Source organism: Numenius arquata, chromosome 6 (genome assembly GCF_964106895.1).
Source record: "Numenius arquata chromosome 6, bNumArq3.hap1.1, whole genome shotgun sequence".
Taxonomy (NCBI): Eukaryota; Metazoa; Chordata; class Aves; order Charadriiformes; family Scolopacidae; genus Numenius; species Numenius arquata.
Genome location: NC_133581.1, coordinates 63,515,046 through 63,531,193, shown reverse-complemented (window position 1 = coordinate 63,531,193; position 16,148 = coordinate 63,515,046). Strand labels below are relative to the sequence as shown.

General features: G+C 40.8%; 1 protein-coding gene across 1 annotated transcript in view; it reads left to right on the top strand.

Annotated features, from left to right (window-relative positions):
* The first annotated feature begins 13,753 nt into the window (after nucleotides 1–13,753).
* KCNK10 (potassium two pore domain channel subfamily K member 10) overlaps nucleotides 13,754–16,148 on the top strand; it is a 64,182-nt gene continuing 61,787 nt past the window's right edge. Inside the window, exon 1 of the mRNA XM_074149291.1 lies at nucleotides 13,754–13,805. Coding sequence (XP_074005392.1) covers nucleotides 13,754–13,805 — 52 coding nt within the window. The remainder of the gene's footprint in view (nucleotides 13,806–16,148) is intronic.

The following is a 16,148-nucleotide window of genomic DNA, read 5'->3' as shown; positions in this document are numbered from 1 at the left end:
TGCCAAAGTTAAGAGGAGAAATTCATGAGGGCAGCTTTAAAATTGCCTACAAAAGGCAATGCAGAGATATTCTGATTTTCCACTTTGGTACATTTTTAGTACCTGCGTGAATGTGAAATACAGTTTTAATAGAAATAGGCTGAAATGCCCATCTGGAAGAGTTTGGGGGTTTTATTTTGGTTTTAAAAGGTACTGTAATGACATTGCCTCTGTGCTTATGCATACTGGAAGATGAGGAAAACAGACAGGAAATCTCTTGCATGCTGTGTTTCACAAGTAGTAGCAATTTTGGTCATGTTAACCACTTGTAACTATGTGTGAAAGAAAGCAGTGGGCAAGAAAATGACGGGAATCAAAATGGAGGGTGTGAAGTTTAACTGCTGCAAATAAATCCTCTAAAGACTAATTTTTCTGTGGAATAATTAATAGTAAAAAAAAATCCTAGAAAAAAATTACCATAAGTACTTTATTTACGTGGTCTAGGGCTTCTCTTCAGCTAAAAGTTATATTCCAAGGAAAGCATCTGCTGCTTACTAAATTTGTATGTTGATAGTGATATCATAAGTCTTCAGGAATATTCATGTTCAGATTTACACAGAACCTGAATTTTATTGTCTTAAAATCTGGTATAGAATCTTTTCTTTTTTCCTGGCCATAACCACGTTACATGCATCAGAAAGAAAGGGATTTCAGTTTGATGGAAGTTTCACAGGCTCAAGAGTCAGGATGCTCAGGATCTGTTTATAGCTTTGTCAGTGACTCGTGTGACCTTGCGTACACCAATTCAGGTGCCTGAGTGGGCTGCAGTCTAAATCACCTTAATGTGATTCATAGTTGGTAGTAAAAACGGAAACACTTAGAATTAGTGCAGTTGTCTGCATTTTTGGGATGAGTCTTTTTGCGCTGTGCTTAGAAATTACATCTATCCTTGAATAATAAGTTGAATAATAAATATAAAAACTGTAGATTACATCATATGGATAAGACCTGAACATAGAATAATATTTATGCCTTCTCTAATGTCACAGAAGCCAGGAGAGCCAATGATTTTTAATATTAAACATGAATATATGTGGTTTTAAGAGGGTAGTGTTATGAAGTATAGCAATTCAGCAATTTACTCTGAGTAAGCAAATCAGATACAGAATGTAGAAATAAAGGAAAATAGGACTAGGATAGGAAGAAATCTTATATGCTATACTGGTTTCTTTAATGACAGGCAAATCATATAAATCTCTTCCATAAGCTGTTCAATCTCTGTCTTAAAAAAATTATGCTTTTATTCTTGCAGCAGTCTTTAAAAATGTGCTCAAAAATTCAGTTCCATAGATTAGTAGAAACCTCTAACTTAGTGATCAGTGTATACTCAGTTAATGTTGTACCATTATTAGTTTCATGCTCTTCTATTCACTTTTCTGAAGTTAGGATTCCCATTCCCCCAAGTCATGTTTTTCTTTATCTCTTCTCGTAAGATCTGTGCTAGAAACATTTATCTGATTCATAGGAATTTTGTTTTCCAAGACTTCCTATGTTCAGTTAATATTCCCATGTTTTTTCCTCCTGTGTCATAATCTACTCTCCATAATAACAATAACTCTTTGTCCTCCAATGCATGCCTTCCCACTTGGTGCTACTAATACTAATTGTGTTTGAATTTTTACCACACAAATTTTCAGTATTAATAAATACTTCCCAAATTATAAGCTGTTCTTTCTCAGTATTGGTGATACCTTCCAACTTCTGTCATTCCCACATCCTATACATTAAAAATATGCACAATTAGCTATTTTACAAAATGTACTGTGAAAATATCAAAAGTCTTCCAAGATTTGTCTTCCAGAATCATCACCAGTAACCTCTCTCCAACCCTTGTAATTTATCTGTCAAGAAAAGCTCTTTTGTCTCCCTTCTAGCTAAGTGCGTGTCGCAGTTTGGGCTGGGTGTTGGCCAATGGCAAGACGACAGATGTTCACTACCTGGATTGTTTTTCTCCTTTCTAGATTACAAATACTATATTCACAATTTTCCAGTTATTTGGTATCACCGTGGTAGCTCGGTTATTGCTAGTCATCTTTCTCTCCTCCACACGTTTTTTTTTTTTTTTTTCTTTTTTGTTTTTTTTTTTTTTTCAGTTTCCTTGGAACTATGGAATGATTTCTGGAGAAACTTCATTGTGTTGTGAAATTTCATAAGCTCACTCTGTCTGATAGATAAGGACCCCTGCTGTCATCTTCATCTGTAAAGGGCTGAGACACCTGACAGCCGTAAGGCAACACACACTTCAGTATGTACCCACTAAATTATACATCAATACCATGTGTTAGAAAATATTAGCAGATTCTTTCCACCTCAGCAGAAGTTATGGGGAAGGAGTTTCTATTCACTTTACTGGAGGTGTAGTGATTTGATTCTCAGTGGTGTTTGTTAATCACGGTTCTAAGTCTAGGGATTGAGGAGATAGCAGTTTAAGACACAAGTTACTCGATTGACTAAAGCTTAATGAAAGTTTTAAATAGCCTCAGTTGTTCTTGGCCTTAACAACATTAGCAATTTTTCAGGTGGAATGTAATATCTGAGAAGGAGGATGACAGTTATAAAACAAAACACTCATGATTCATCTCAAAATGGAGGTGAACATGAGGCTCCCTGTAAGACCATTATCTTTAGATTTGCAGATATGGAGATATATTTTTCTTGTTGCTTCGGAAATGACTGAAGAAAAAATGGTTCTTTTACTAGAAGTCGAGACAGTAGCAAAAATCTTTAATTTACAAAGTATAAATGGGGATGGGGGTAGTTCAGCCACAGCAATTCTGGTTATTCTTTGTGTAAGAAAAAAAGATTGGTTTTTATTTGCTGAAAAGAGAGGTGGTCTGCCTTTTATTTTTGGGGTACTGATAATTTTCTTCTCATTTGAAAATTTCAGTGGCCATTTCTTTTGGATCTCAGCAGGTTTTGAGGATTGCATTACTGGTAACTAGCTCATGTTTGCTGTGTTGTGGCTGCTGCAGTGTTACTGATCTGAAAACTTGATTCTCCAAAATAATGAAATGTATAGCTATATTGGTTTACTTTTGTCAGTTCCCATGGCAGCCTCTCCAGCTCTGAAGATCCTATGGGCTGTCAGACTGTTGTGTATCCAGTATTTGCAGCAGCTGGATTTCCTCCTACCACTATGTGTGAATCAGAAACAACTAACAAAAGGAAGTTGACTGCCTTTTATTACTAACCCCTAATTAATGAATAATGAATGTCAAGGTAGAGGATAAAGTAAGCCAAAAATAGATGTTTGTTTTAATGACATTATTTCTAAAGCCAAGAAACGGAAATATTATTAATTTTGGAAAATTTCATGAAAAACAGCTACAATCTTAGAGAATTTTCATGCACAAAGCACCAATTCAGTCAATCGCAAAACTTGTTTTGTGTTGTTTTGTGTTTGTTGCATAAACAAAGAAAAAAACACGCTTGTTTAAATATCCATCCCAAATCACAGTGAAGCAGAACCAAACCAAGTCCTATGTGCCATGAAAATACTGCACCTCTAAAGCAGAAAAAAACATGTTGAAGAGTCAAATACCAGGTATCACCTCATTTGTTAAAACAGTGAGGTTGTCACAGCTCAAACAAGTACCGATTTCAGTGCTTCAGTGAGTTTCCTACAAGAAATGAAGCAACGATAGCATCCCAGCTTTTTTGTAGTTTGCCTTGAGTATGTGTCTTTACCCAGCTATGACAGAAACAAAATGCATTACAATGCTGAAAAGCATGGAAAATAACACAGAAAAATTAGTTTCCTTTGTATTTAAAGAAAGTTGCAGCAAATCTGTAATGAACGTATCTTTGTTTCATTCAGTTTTCACCACTGCTTTTCAAGACAGCAGAATAAAGATCGAAAAGACAAAAAGAATTATGGGAGTGAGAAAAAGGAAGTTGACACACAAGAATAAATTGACAGGTATAGATTTCTGTGATTCCACAAAATGAAAAATTAAAGAGCCTTTGTGATTTGTTCTTTTTGGAGTGTTACAATATCAAGAATGAGATATTTATTATAATAAAAGGATGATGCTATATTGCCAGAAAGTGATATGAAATAGCCAGCATGTATAAATTATAGATGTTTGTGGTAATTGAGAGGGAGGGTGGGTTTATGCAAAGATTTTGTATGGAATTAACTACTGGAATAAGAGGTATAATTTTACCAAGCAAAATGATAGTATATACCTTGATTCTTTTCCTCTTTCTTTAACAACAATATTTTTCAGTATGCCAGTCTGCATTCTTACATCATCAAATTACCCTTTTTTTTTTTTTCCAATTAAGTGGTTGGGCTTTGGAAAATCTCATTTTCATTTTTCACTGTATTCAGGATTCTCATGAAATTAGATGAGATGCTAGACCATCCTATATATCAATTACTTCATCTGTAAATGGCCATAATAATATTTATTCTAAAAGGTTTCCATGATTCTCTTTTGCTAGTAGAATGTTTTCAGATACTCAGCTGGAAGATGCTAAAGAAAATAGAATTAGCTGTATTATTTTTCTCCTTGAAATATCAAGTATGGGCATTGGCAAAGGCAAGTTATTGATCTATCTAGCAAGGACCTGTAATAGCGAACTTCCATACCTGTTTATATATTTAGAAGCATCTAATGTTAGTAGAGTCAAATTTCTGTTGATATTTTTATAATCATAGCAGCTCTTAGTTCCAACTTGACATTCAGAAAACTTGTGCCAAAAATGTACACTTTTGCACTACTTCTGAACTCTTGGGGAGTCCATTTTTATCACTGTCTGTGCAGGTAGCTAACTACCATGGTGACAGCCTTCATTCATTCCGTCTCCTTCCTTTACTCAAAATGTTCGCCAATATAATTCTGTGCTAAATTCTTTTCTTCTTTAATTAATTCTGTTAGCGTGGTTACAGTACTGATGGATCGGTTTGCTTAAAATCAGTTCCAGAAGATAGTTAGGTGCCCAAGTGCCATTAACTCGGTCAGAGTCGCTTGCCTTAATACCTTTGGGAATCTGTTCTATAGTCATTTATAACTATGGATCAGGACTAATTGGTTTGGATCCCTGAGTTCTTGAATGGTCAACTGGAGATGATTTAAAGGGCCATCTTTTTCTTAGAAAGAATACTCAGCACTGTCTGAAAACTTTTTTTCCAAGGTGTCTTCAGCTGGGGATGGAAAATCACTTGTCAATTTTGAAAGCTTTGGTTGACAGCTGCTATAACGAAATAGTCACTAATCCCCAGTACTCTTTAGTATTTCAAAGAAGTGTTCTAAATGAGGGGGAGGTCTTTCCCTTAATAGCCTTGTGAAACTATTTCTTTGTGATAATAAAAAAAAAGAAAAAAAAAAAACCCAGTGCTTATCTGAGTTGTACATGCATTTTGTAGTACAGGTAATTTTGATCTGACTGTGCAAGAGCCATGTTAAGTCCCTGGGAGCTAGAGATTAGCTGCATCACATTATTTTGTGTAGTAAGGAAGCAGATGAGAACTACTAAATGGGATCTTTATAGACAAATACAATATAAAGATGTAAATATAGTGGTTTATATTGTTCCCTTTGAATGCAATATCCCAATGCTTTTCTATGTATTACGTATAGAAGTAACTGCAGCTGGTTGAGAGCTGTAAGGATGCATTCCTGAATTACTCCATAAAAGGTTTAAAGAATGTGTGCATTCAAAATGTAAATGGATAAAGGAGGCTGCTTGTAGGCACCCTGCAACTGTTAGCTTAGAAGTTAATGTGCATCACATTTTTCCATTCTTCAACATAAAGATACGTTATCTCAGTACAATTCCCAACTCATATAATCTCTTCATTGCCTTTATATTTCCAGACTACGTATAGTCCAGAAGCCTACTATAATTATAAATAGTGACACCTCTCTTTTCATGGGTAGCAGAATGAAGTGCATGTCACCTGTTGGTCTGTAGGCTGTAGCGGATCTGCTGACTGTGAGAAGCCACTGCCTATGGGTTGATTCACAGTGAGCTTCTCACTTTGCTGAGAGTATGCCATGTGTGAATAACACTGCAGTCTCTTGCCATGTTGCATCTAAACTGTTGTAATTCCGCTATATCTTCTCCCACAAAATGCTATGAAATAGTTAATGAAATGGAGAACATGTTCATCAGGGCAGTTGTTGTAGAAGGTGATGTTATATTCTAGTATAAATCTAGTCTTTTAATGGCCTTCTTTTTTACCATGTCCACTAGATTCCACTCACAGGTTTGTATTTGTGTTTCTTGTTCATGACTATATATGTGTGTGCGTGTACAGTTTGTGTAGAAACTCAAATTGGAATGCCCCTCCTGTCAGGTTACGCATCTTCAGAAATGCAGGAATAGCTTTTTCCTTGCTAGTATATTAAGACATGCAGTCATGAGCTGTTTTCCTCATTGTTGTTATAGTGCCTGGCGCACTGTTCCTATAATTAATATTAATGTTTTCTAATTTACACTCAGAACAGAACCCCCACTCATCCTACAACAGAATAATAAATTATTGATTTGATTTTGCTTGAAATATCATCCTATTTCGAGGATATTTTCCCCAGATAGCTCCAGCACTGAAGGTGCCAGTGGCGTGCCGGTACAGAGACCCAGGCAATTCAGAGCGTTAGCCTTTCAAACAGTGGCTAAACTACTGCTTCCGAATATTCTGCATCTGTGTGGCTGAAAAGATGTGTGTCCTGGGCTACAAAGTCATGGGGAGGTGGGGGAGAGTGCTGGGAGTAAAATTGAATAGGAAGCCTCATCTCATTCCTTATTCCACAGCTCCATACTAAATACCATTGCTTTCATATTTTGGGAAGAGCTTCTTACTACATGAGCCCTGTGAGAAATATGTTACCTAATTTAGAAAGTAGTAAAGCTCTTCTAAGTTCTGTTAAAATGACGATGATTAATGCAAGGGTTGTAGTCAGCCCTTTAAATACTCAGTATATCTTCTTTCTTCCCTTGCTGCTCAGAGTAGAAAAGAAATAGAAACGGCTGAAAGCGGCAGGAGAACTGGTCACAGTGAATGGTGTCTGTGCAGACTCTTCCTCCCTACTTTTAACTATTCGATAGCTGCATTAATCCCTGCATTTAATAGGCTGCTGAGATGATATCCTGCAGTGAAAAAACCTGAAAGGAACAGCTGCAGTTAGTGGCGTACTTGATTCTAAGAAATTATGAAAGTTTTCAGTAAAATGGGTGGTAAGACAATGCTTCTGAGACCAGCATTAACGACTCTGGTGTGTATGGACCCTGCCCCTGCCCTGCTGGCTGATAAGGCTGCCGTCGTGTCTCCAGGAAGGTCAGAGTAGAGGATAAGCATCCTTCCATGTAGCTGAGTTAGTTCTACTAGTCCTGCAGACTAAGAAGGAAATAGTCAGGCTATGCAGCAGTACAGAAAATAATCTGAAGTCTTGCCCAAGATCCCTGCGTGTTCCAAGTACAAAGCTTCCTAAGTGCATTTCTTACACCTTCAGGCACTACAAAAAAAAAAAAAAATAGCGTTAGGGCAACGGGCATATATATATAAAACCATGTTACTTGGCTCTATTTTCCTTCATCTACTCAAGTAGTGCAATTTTATTCTACTCCTTGAATGATTCCTGTATCTGCAGGTGTGATTTAATATATTTCTGTAGTGCATTAAGCACTTCCACTCATTTATTCCCTCATTCTGCCTTCAAGCTATAGAGTCCGTGTCCCACCCATTCATCCTTACCCGTTTTGTGTCAAGGCCATCTATTCTCCAATGCTTCATTTGTATCACAGGCTTTGGGGTTTTCCCGTTCCCTTTTTAGCTTGTCACTAGCATGGTTGCCCATACTCCTCTCAGGATGTTCCTGATATTGCCCGCCCTTCATCTGCTGCGCCTCGTTTTCGCTCTCCGGATGTTTTGTGGGCTACTCTTCCCCTGTGCCTGCTACAAAGTCTGCATTGTCACCGCATTCACGCTGCATTGCCTTGGCAGGCCGAACTCTCACATGGGGCCAGGAAGCTCATGCGCTAGGGAGGTTCATACCCATGTTTTCTTGCATCGCTTTGTTTCTCCCGTACTTCTCTTGGCCCAGAGCCCCGGTGCCGGTGACACCGGTGGGTAGATGGACAACCGGGAAGCAGAGGGCTGCCCGCCTGCCCGTCACTGTCCAGGGTCCTGAAAACCATCGGCGGGCTGGGCTGGCTGCTGCGTGTACCCTTCCTTCCACCACTCTGCTACCGGTGTGAATGTCAAAGAAACATAGGTATCTCTGAAAGCTAACCCCCAAATTTCCTGTTTAATATAAAGGAAAGTTATCAACCTGGTAAGGTAAAGCATCGTGTATCTATCTAGTAAGAAATCTTTAAAAAATGACATGAGGGAAGAGAATAGTGGTGCTATAAAATGAATTTGGTGGCTTGTTTTTATTAATCAGGCTTGCTATTTTTGTCAGATATCAGCCCTTGATCTTATGAGGATTCTTCAGGGACATCATGGAAAAACTAAGAGCCAGATTGTAATTCTCCCATGACTATGATTCAGGGGTAATTGTACTGAAGTCAAATTAAACTAATGTGAAACAGATGTAAGTGGGCTCAGACAGAGACTCAGTACTATGCAGCTTGAGTTAATAGTTTTTTACATGGCAGATTTTTTACTGAAAAAAATGCTACATTATACTATTACATTAATAATGTGCATGTACTGTACTTTTTCAGGTAGAATAAAAATGTTAGGTAACTACTCACATTTTTACATTTTTACATTGTAGTCTTTGCTGGTGATATGAAGGGACTGATATAACAGTTGTCTGAAAGCTGGAGTCTGGCTAATGAGGAGTTGTTTCCAGAAAATAACTGAGGATGAAGATGATGATTACAAACTGTGAACCAGGTACCCCCTCTCCTGTTCTGGCATTTAGAGGGTGGATGATTAAAGTGGGTCTGAGGATATGAATGATGTGTTAGGATATGAGAGGCAGGATCCATAGCGTATTCTGTTTAGTGTCACTGGCTAAAGGAACCTGCAGACAGGCTGTAGTAACTCAAACAGGTCAGATCTGAGAAGATACTGTCCTGGCAAAGGCTATTACTGAGGCCTAATTGCCTCAGGTAGACTCACTGATTTCACTGAAATAATTTCTGCCAATAAGTAATTTTTCTGTTCTGTGGATTCATCCCTGAATGAAGACACAGCACTGCATGCTGCAACTTAAAAAGTACTGAGAAACTGCATGCAGTAGAAGAAAATGAAAATCATAAGTTGCTTTTCCTTGCACAGTGCATAGTAGTCCAGATTCTTAGTTAATTTCTTGATTCCTAATTGCACTAAAGCTTCTGAAAGCCATTTGAAAAAAAGATCTTCAGGTTATCCTAGAGAAAAGGCTTTTAATATCCTCTTAGACAGAAGGCTTCCTAGGTAATAAAGAAGTTATAAAAGAATTCTGCACTGGATGCTGTCCAAGTTCATACTACTGAAGGATGGGTCAATAGTATATAAAGAGCAGGATACACTTGGGTTATTCTCTGGCTCTTTTGGTCTGAGTGTAAATAACAGCAGTCCCATGGCAATAAACTCAATGAAGAATGATCTTCACAATCACAAATACCAGATTTCAAACAACCATATAGTTAAGCATAAACTGAATAGTTATATACACAAGTGAGCATATTGCAAAGTGATACCACAAGGACTGTCTAGACTTCCATCTAACCATGTCTTATCTCTTCAGTGCATCCAAGAAGTGGAACATACAAGTTACAGATGATTTATATCTACTATTGATGCATTTTCCTGTTCCCGCTCACTGGATTTAAGTAGGTATAAGAACTATTTATTCATCTATTCTGCTATGGCTTTCTTTGAGTTAAATCAGAACAGCTTCTGAATCACTCATGCCATATTATTAATGAACGGTAAAAGGGCACTTAGCTTTTTATTTTTCTTTCAGTGAGATTGCTTGTAATAGAAAGCTTCTTGTCTATTGTGTTGTGACTGTCACAGGCCCAGTCCTGTAAGGCGCTGATTCTCAGCTAACAACAACTCTGAGGGCATTAAGTCTGAACAATAAACCCTAAATGAAAAGGCAGATCAGTCTGATAAACTACCAGTAGCACTACTAGTTGAGTCCTGAAAATTCTTATGCAGGTACTAAAGTAGATTGATCATGATATGTGTAGTTTTTTGTCTTGATGGTCTTTCATTGAAATATTAAAAATTACTGAATCCACTTAGCTTATAAAAGTTGACAGAGTAACAGCTTGAAACAGTATAGCTTCAAGGCACTGGTTCTCCCCGTCATGAGAATTTGACATCACTGAGGGGTGAAAGGCCTTTTATTTGCATAAGATAATAGTTATGTTTCTATGCAACAGCTGTGCTGTCAGTGAAAGATGCGCTTATTGTGCCAAATCCATCTCTGGAGTAACCCCATTGATTTTAAATGAGTTACTTTGGGAATAAATTGGCCCACTAGATAAAACTGCAGGTCTGAGGCATCGAAATAATTGAGAAAGATTTCCATGATCATAACATGGTAAAAAACTGCAAAACAATTGCATGATGTCCTGCATTTATGTACCTGACAGATCACAATTGCTTTGCCACAGGTTTTTTAAACCATACAGCTTGAGCAAATGTTTATGTAGAGCTTCCAGACACTTTTTGGCAATACAGGAACATTAAGAGGATACAAGAAACGGGAATATGGTATTGTGTATATATATAATTAGCGTTACTGTAAGTGAAACAAATATGAGGTGTCTTTCTGAGGTCAGTTTAATAGTAAAGGATTCATATGGCCACATGAAAATTCCTCTTCTTTAGACAGTAACAATCAGGATCTGTTTCTGGTCATGAACTACCTGAGGATTGCATCTATAGACTGTAGGCTTCCTGCATATGGTAGCAGGAATTGAATGCTGTTGGCCTTTCAGCAGCCTGTTTGAGTTTGGTGATCTTACCTGAGTTCTCAGTGGACAGATGTCTGTTCCCCACTTCATTAGTTAACTGCTGATAGTTATGGCACAAAGGCAAAATAGTGCTTGGGTTAGGGTGATGAGCTCCAAGTCACAATTGAGTAGTATATGCCTATATGTTAGTTTTCCCCAGTAATGTACAAGGAAGATGCCAGTAAACTGGAAACTGTTTTGAATGCTGAGGAAAAGTTACATACATCCATACATAGATGATATAGTTGTGTGTATAAATATATAAATAGTTCTATATTGTCACATATTTGATAAGTGATCTTTTGGGGGGTTCAGAAGCCTTCTTTGAAACCTTTTTGGTTATTAGAATAATGAAAAGATTACCCAGTCATGATTCCAGTGATCGCACGGCACAATTAACAAAACCTACTCTCACTTTTGTTTCCATTCAGTTTGCAGAAGTAACGTCAAGAGGAATCCCGGAGCCTGTTCAGAATGCATCGTGCTTTGCTTGCAAAGGAAATACCTTGTGCTCCTGATGTCATCATTGCAATCATCTCAAATTCAAGTCTGCCCAAGGAGGCTCATTATCATTCTCACCATGTCCTCCCTTAGAGCAGCCTCTCCCGCCTCCTCCTGTACAGCACAAAACAAGAGCCACAGGGGGTGCTTGAATTAGGGAAAGGAGAGACACCCAGCACCTCCCCCCAGGAAAACTTGCTGCACTTATATCCAGTTCCTTCAAACTACATGCTGCATTACAGGACCTGGCACACTGATGCCAAGTAAAGGTGTGGATTCACAAGTATTAATTTCCCCCTCCTGTTTCGGGTTGAACAAAGACTGGGGACAAGCATGGATGTGTGTATTTAGCTTCTGAATGCGGATATGAAAAGAGTGTGCCAAGCTCCACAGTAAGAGTTTCCTGAGGAGAGCCACACATTTCACACTGCTTTTTTGGGGTTGTTTTTTTTTTTTTCACCTGGGCAAATGTCTCCCTTTCGTCTTACAAGAATAACTAACATCTGAGCAACAGATAGGAAGGCAAGACAGAGAGAGAGTGGTTGAGCAAAAAGCGGGGAAAAAATTGTCTCAGGCACCAAGTTTAGATCACAACCATGTTTCCTGAAAATTTGGAAGGTCCTGGCTGTGGACCTCAGGACTGATTCTGTCTCTGAGCCATGGCCCATGTGGATTTGTGGATCTGTCCCCCAGATCATCCCCAGCCAACCATCCCCTTCACACAAGGAACTGATTTCCACGTGGAAGAGAGGAGGCAGGACAGGGTTAACCCTCGCACAGTCTTCTTTCAGGCCCCCAGAGGGGCTGGGGTTTTGTTTTCCTGGCTAAGGGAGGGGAGCTGGGGCATGTATTGTAACTGGAACTGAAGATCTTTCTGGTGTTACCAGCCTGGTTTGGGTTTGAGGGAAAGCCTGGAGCAGGAGGGAGAGAAGAGAGAATGCACACTTGGAAAGCAGCAAATGTGTGGTAATTGCACAAGGTAGAGCCAAGTGTCCTCCATTTCCCCGAAGACCCTTGAGAGCTTAGGGGGGCTCCGAGAGGCCTTCAGCCTCCCTCCCACCCCTCCTGCCCCCTCCCTGCAGCCTGGATGCATCTTTCAGCTCTGCCGTGCCAGCCTTTTCCTTGACTCCAGGTGTCCATCCCTGTCCACAGAAAGGACAGAAGGGGGAGCAGGAGTCCCCTGGCTTTCGGGGTGCCTGGTCCTGGTCCCCCGGAGCCTGCGGGGGCTCGGACGATCTCCTGCCCTTCCCCTCCCCCTGCGCCGCAGAGGCTGTGGATGCTGCCGTACTCCTGCCATGTGCTGCCGCCGCCTCTACTGCTGCTCGTAGCTTAGTCGAGCGTGTCTCCGCCTGCAAACTCCGCCAAACAAGCCTGCATCCTCCTCCAGGGAAGGATACCCAGTAAGTACCAGCCGGAGCCTGCCCCCTCCCTAGGGCACCCCGCCACCGCCTCTTACAAAGGGACTTGCAGCCTCTTGCCCCCGCTTCCTCTCCCCACCCCCTTTTTAAGCCAGTGCAGAGAGGAGCTCCGTGAATTCCCTCCAAAGCTATAGGGTGGCTCCCTCCTCCTCCTCCTCCTTCTTCTCTTCCTGCTCCGGCTCTCCTCGGCGAGCCAGGCTGCTGCTGCATTCAGCCGGGGTGGTCCCCAGCCTCGCCCCAGCCATGCCGCTGCGGCTCACCCCCCATGGCTGACTTTTGTTACCCCACTAGTGCCCGGGGCGAACTGAGGTGGGCTCATTTTTGGGGGTGGCTGAGGCTAAAGAGTGTGCGCGCGTGTGGGAGGTGTCCCCGGGAGTGCAGGGGGGCTGGCTGACTCCCCCATCCTTGCAAGCCCGCGGGCTCGCCAGCCCGGGTGCCCCCTCAGGTGGGCGCAGCGGAGGGGCCGGGCTGCAGCGGGGACCCCGCCACCCTGACATCTGCAGGTGGACTGGGCGAGCCAGCTGCGGGAGCCTCCCCAGGAGCCAGCAGTATCCCGGACCCGCTGCCCATCTCATCCCGCTCCGTTCCTGCTGCCCCCGCAGACCCTCCCCGGTCCTCACTCCATCCCTTCTCCCCCTCTCTCTGCTGGGGTGCTTGTACCCCTCCTCACTTCGCCGGTACAAACCCCTCCACTCCACTCCCTTCCCCGCCCATCCCCACCTTCTTTGATTTATTTGTGTATTTCTTTCCTTGGCAACCACCAGTTCCCCTCAGTCAAACAGCGCAGGCTCCCTATAATTTGAAATTAATTTGTTTGACTGCAGCATTGAGACAGGAAGGTTGGGAATTTATTTAATTCTTTTTCCTCCCTGTGCAAAAAGGAAGCGATGAAATTTCCAATCGAGACTCCAAGAAAACAGGTGAACTGGGATCCTCAAGGTTGGTGATTCTCTATTACTATCATTACTATAATAATAACAATTATTATTATTCCTTGTGTCTAGTGACTCGTAGGAGACTATTTGACTCCAAATGGGAGGAGACATTGGATGCTTGTCTGCTGCCCATGTGCACTGCTCAGTCTTTCTTGCTCAATCCTAGCAGTGCGTTAGAAAATGTGAGGCTGGGCGGGTGCGTGGGTAAAACCTCTTCTAGGTGTAAGTTTTATAGTTCTATATTTGATATCTGTCTTCCCTCCCCTCCCTTTTTCTTGAGTATTTTCACGGCAAACTTGGCTGGGATGGCAGTGGTCCCTGGCTCACAGCATTGTTTGTTTTATCTGTGGCTCCTTTGTTGTTTCTAGTGATCATTGTTTCTCCTAAATGGGTGGTACAGGAGTGGACACAGATGTGACTGCTCAGGGCTCCTCGATGGCAAATGTTTGTTGGCAAGCAACTGGAGCAAAATGCTGCTGCAATATAACCCATAATGTGGATGGTATAAAAAGACACATTAAATAATGGAGCCCAAAGGGACCTTTAGTCCTTACTCTGTCCTGTTAACAATTGATCAGCCCAAGTGGGTAGTTTGATTAACTCTATAGTTAGGTTTGCAGACTGTCTGGGGGAGTGTGTTTGTGTGATGGTGGAAGGAGATTTACGCCAGTGCAGTGGTTTTCAATAAAGCGATCCAAGTGGTGTTTTAAAATAAACCATAATGAAAAGCTCTTCTTTCCTGCCATGGGGAGGAGGCTCATATGCAACCTATAGAAGAAGTGACTGAAAAAAACCCTACTGGTAATTTGTATACTGGTATGTCATATTTCTGTGCATCGGTACGGGAGCAGAGCAACTTGAAGCCATATGCTCAGGTTTGCAGCAGAACTGCTGGCAGCCGGTCGCTGTACAGCAGTGCTTGCAGGAAGTATGAAGTGATAGCACGGGGTTTGATTATTCATCTTTATTCCGCAGGTTTGGTTTTAGTGGTCAATTTGTCTGTCATCCTCCATGCCCTCACATCTACAAAATGAAACGTTAGAAACAGTTTCCCCTGGTGTAGAAGGAAAACAGCAGAACAGATATCTTTCTGCTGAGCAGATCTGATGTACTGTTTGAATAGTATACACAATTAAGCTTCAGTTTAAGCTTTACTACATCTTTAATTAGGTAAAGGCTGAAATCAACACATCAGCCTCCCCTCTCAGCTTCACAATGAACGTATGGATAGTACTGCTAACAAGAGACCGGATTATTTTAAGAACACTATATTCCTTATCCTAAGGTCAAAATTCTGTGTGGTGAAAACTTACTCTTCCCAGGTGCTTTTCTGAATGTATGCTTGCTGTTACTTCATTTTTAATTAATTCTATGTATTGCAAAATGCCATTTAATGCAAAAAGCCCTTTCCTCCCTTCCCTGACAAGGCACACAGGAGGCTGTACTGAAGGCATTCTGTATGCAGCTCCTTTGCTTGGCAATCAGCTTTAGAGCATATGGATCCTACAGGTGGTTGGTCACAATTTACTAATGTGTCCAAAACTGTAGAGTACTGTAACAGGTAAAAGACCTCCAACCCAGCAGGTTTCCTCTCCACCAGGCTGAATCCCTGCTAATCACTGCAGAATCCTACCTGTTATTTCCCATCAGTGTATTGACTTCGTTAGCCAGGCAGCAAGGATGCTAATGTATAGCCAGGAAGGAAGCAAAAAATGTTAATTTCTAATTCTTCAAGGCACTCAGGAAATGGATAAAATTTGGTGGACTGGAAAAAGGCAAATTGGTAAGGAAAGGTTGTCTCAGGCCTAGTCCTTTAACCAATTGTACTCACATAGTCTCACTGAAGACTATGTGATGTGGGTGGACAACAAGGTAGATCAGAGTTCCGTTCTTTCTGAAACAAAAATATATTTACATAGATATAAATGTTAGCAAAGATCTACACACAAGTAGTTAGAGCCCTAAAATGAATTTGTTTTAAAGTCACAGATGTAGGCTGTTCTCTGCACGTGCATGTGAAGAATGAGGTTATGTTTTGCATCCTATGTGATATCCTTGGAGTTAAGAACTGAAGTAGCTTTTCTCAGATACAAAGATCAACATGTAGAAAGCTGGTGGTGCAAGGATACAAGAAGTCCTAAGTATTAAAAGCAGACCTCTTGTCCAGTTAATGTTCACACACAAATACCAGGCTCATTTCAGTACGTATTGTATGATCGTGCCCTGTTCTGGTTGTCAGACAGAGAACGTGCAGTTTCCACAGTTTTGTCTAGTAGGAATTGTGCTAACTTGTGCTCACAGTACTTGAAATACATCAACTGATGTTCCTGGCAAGCAAGCTAGCAGG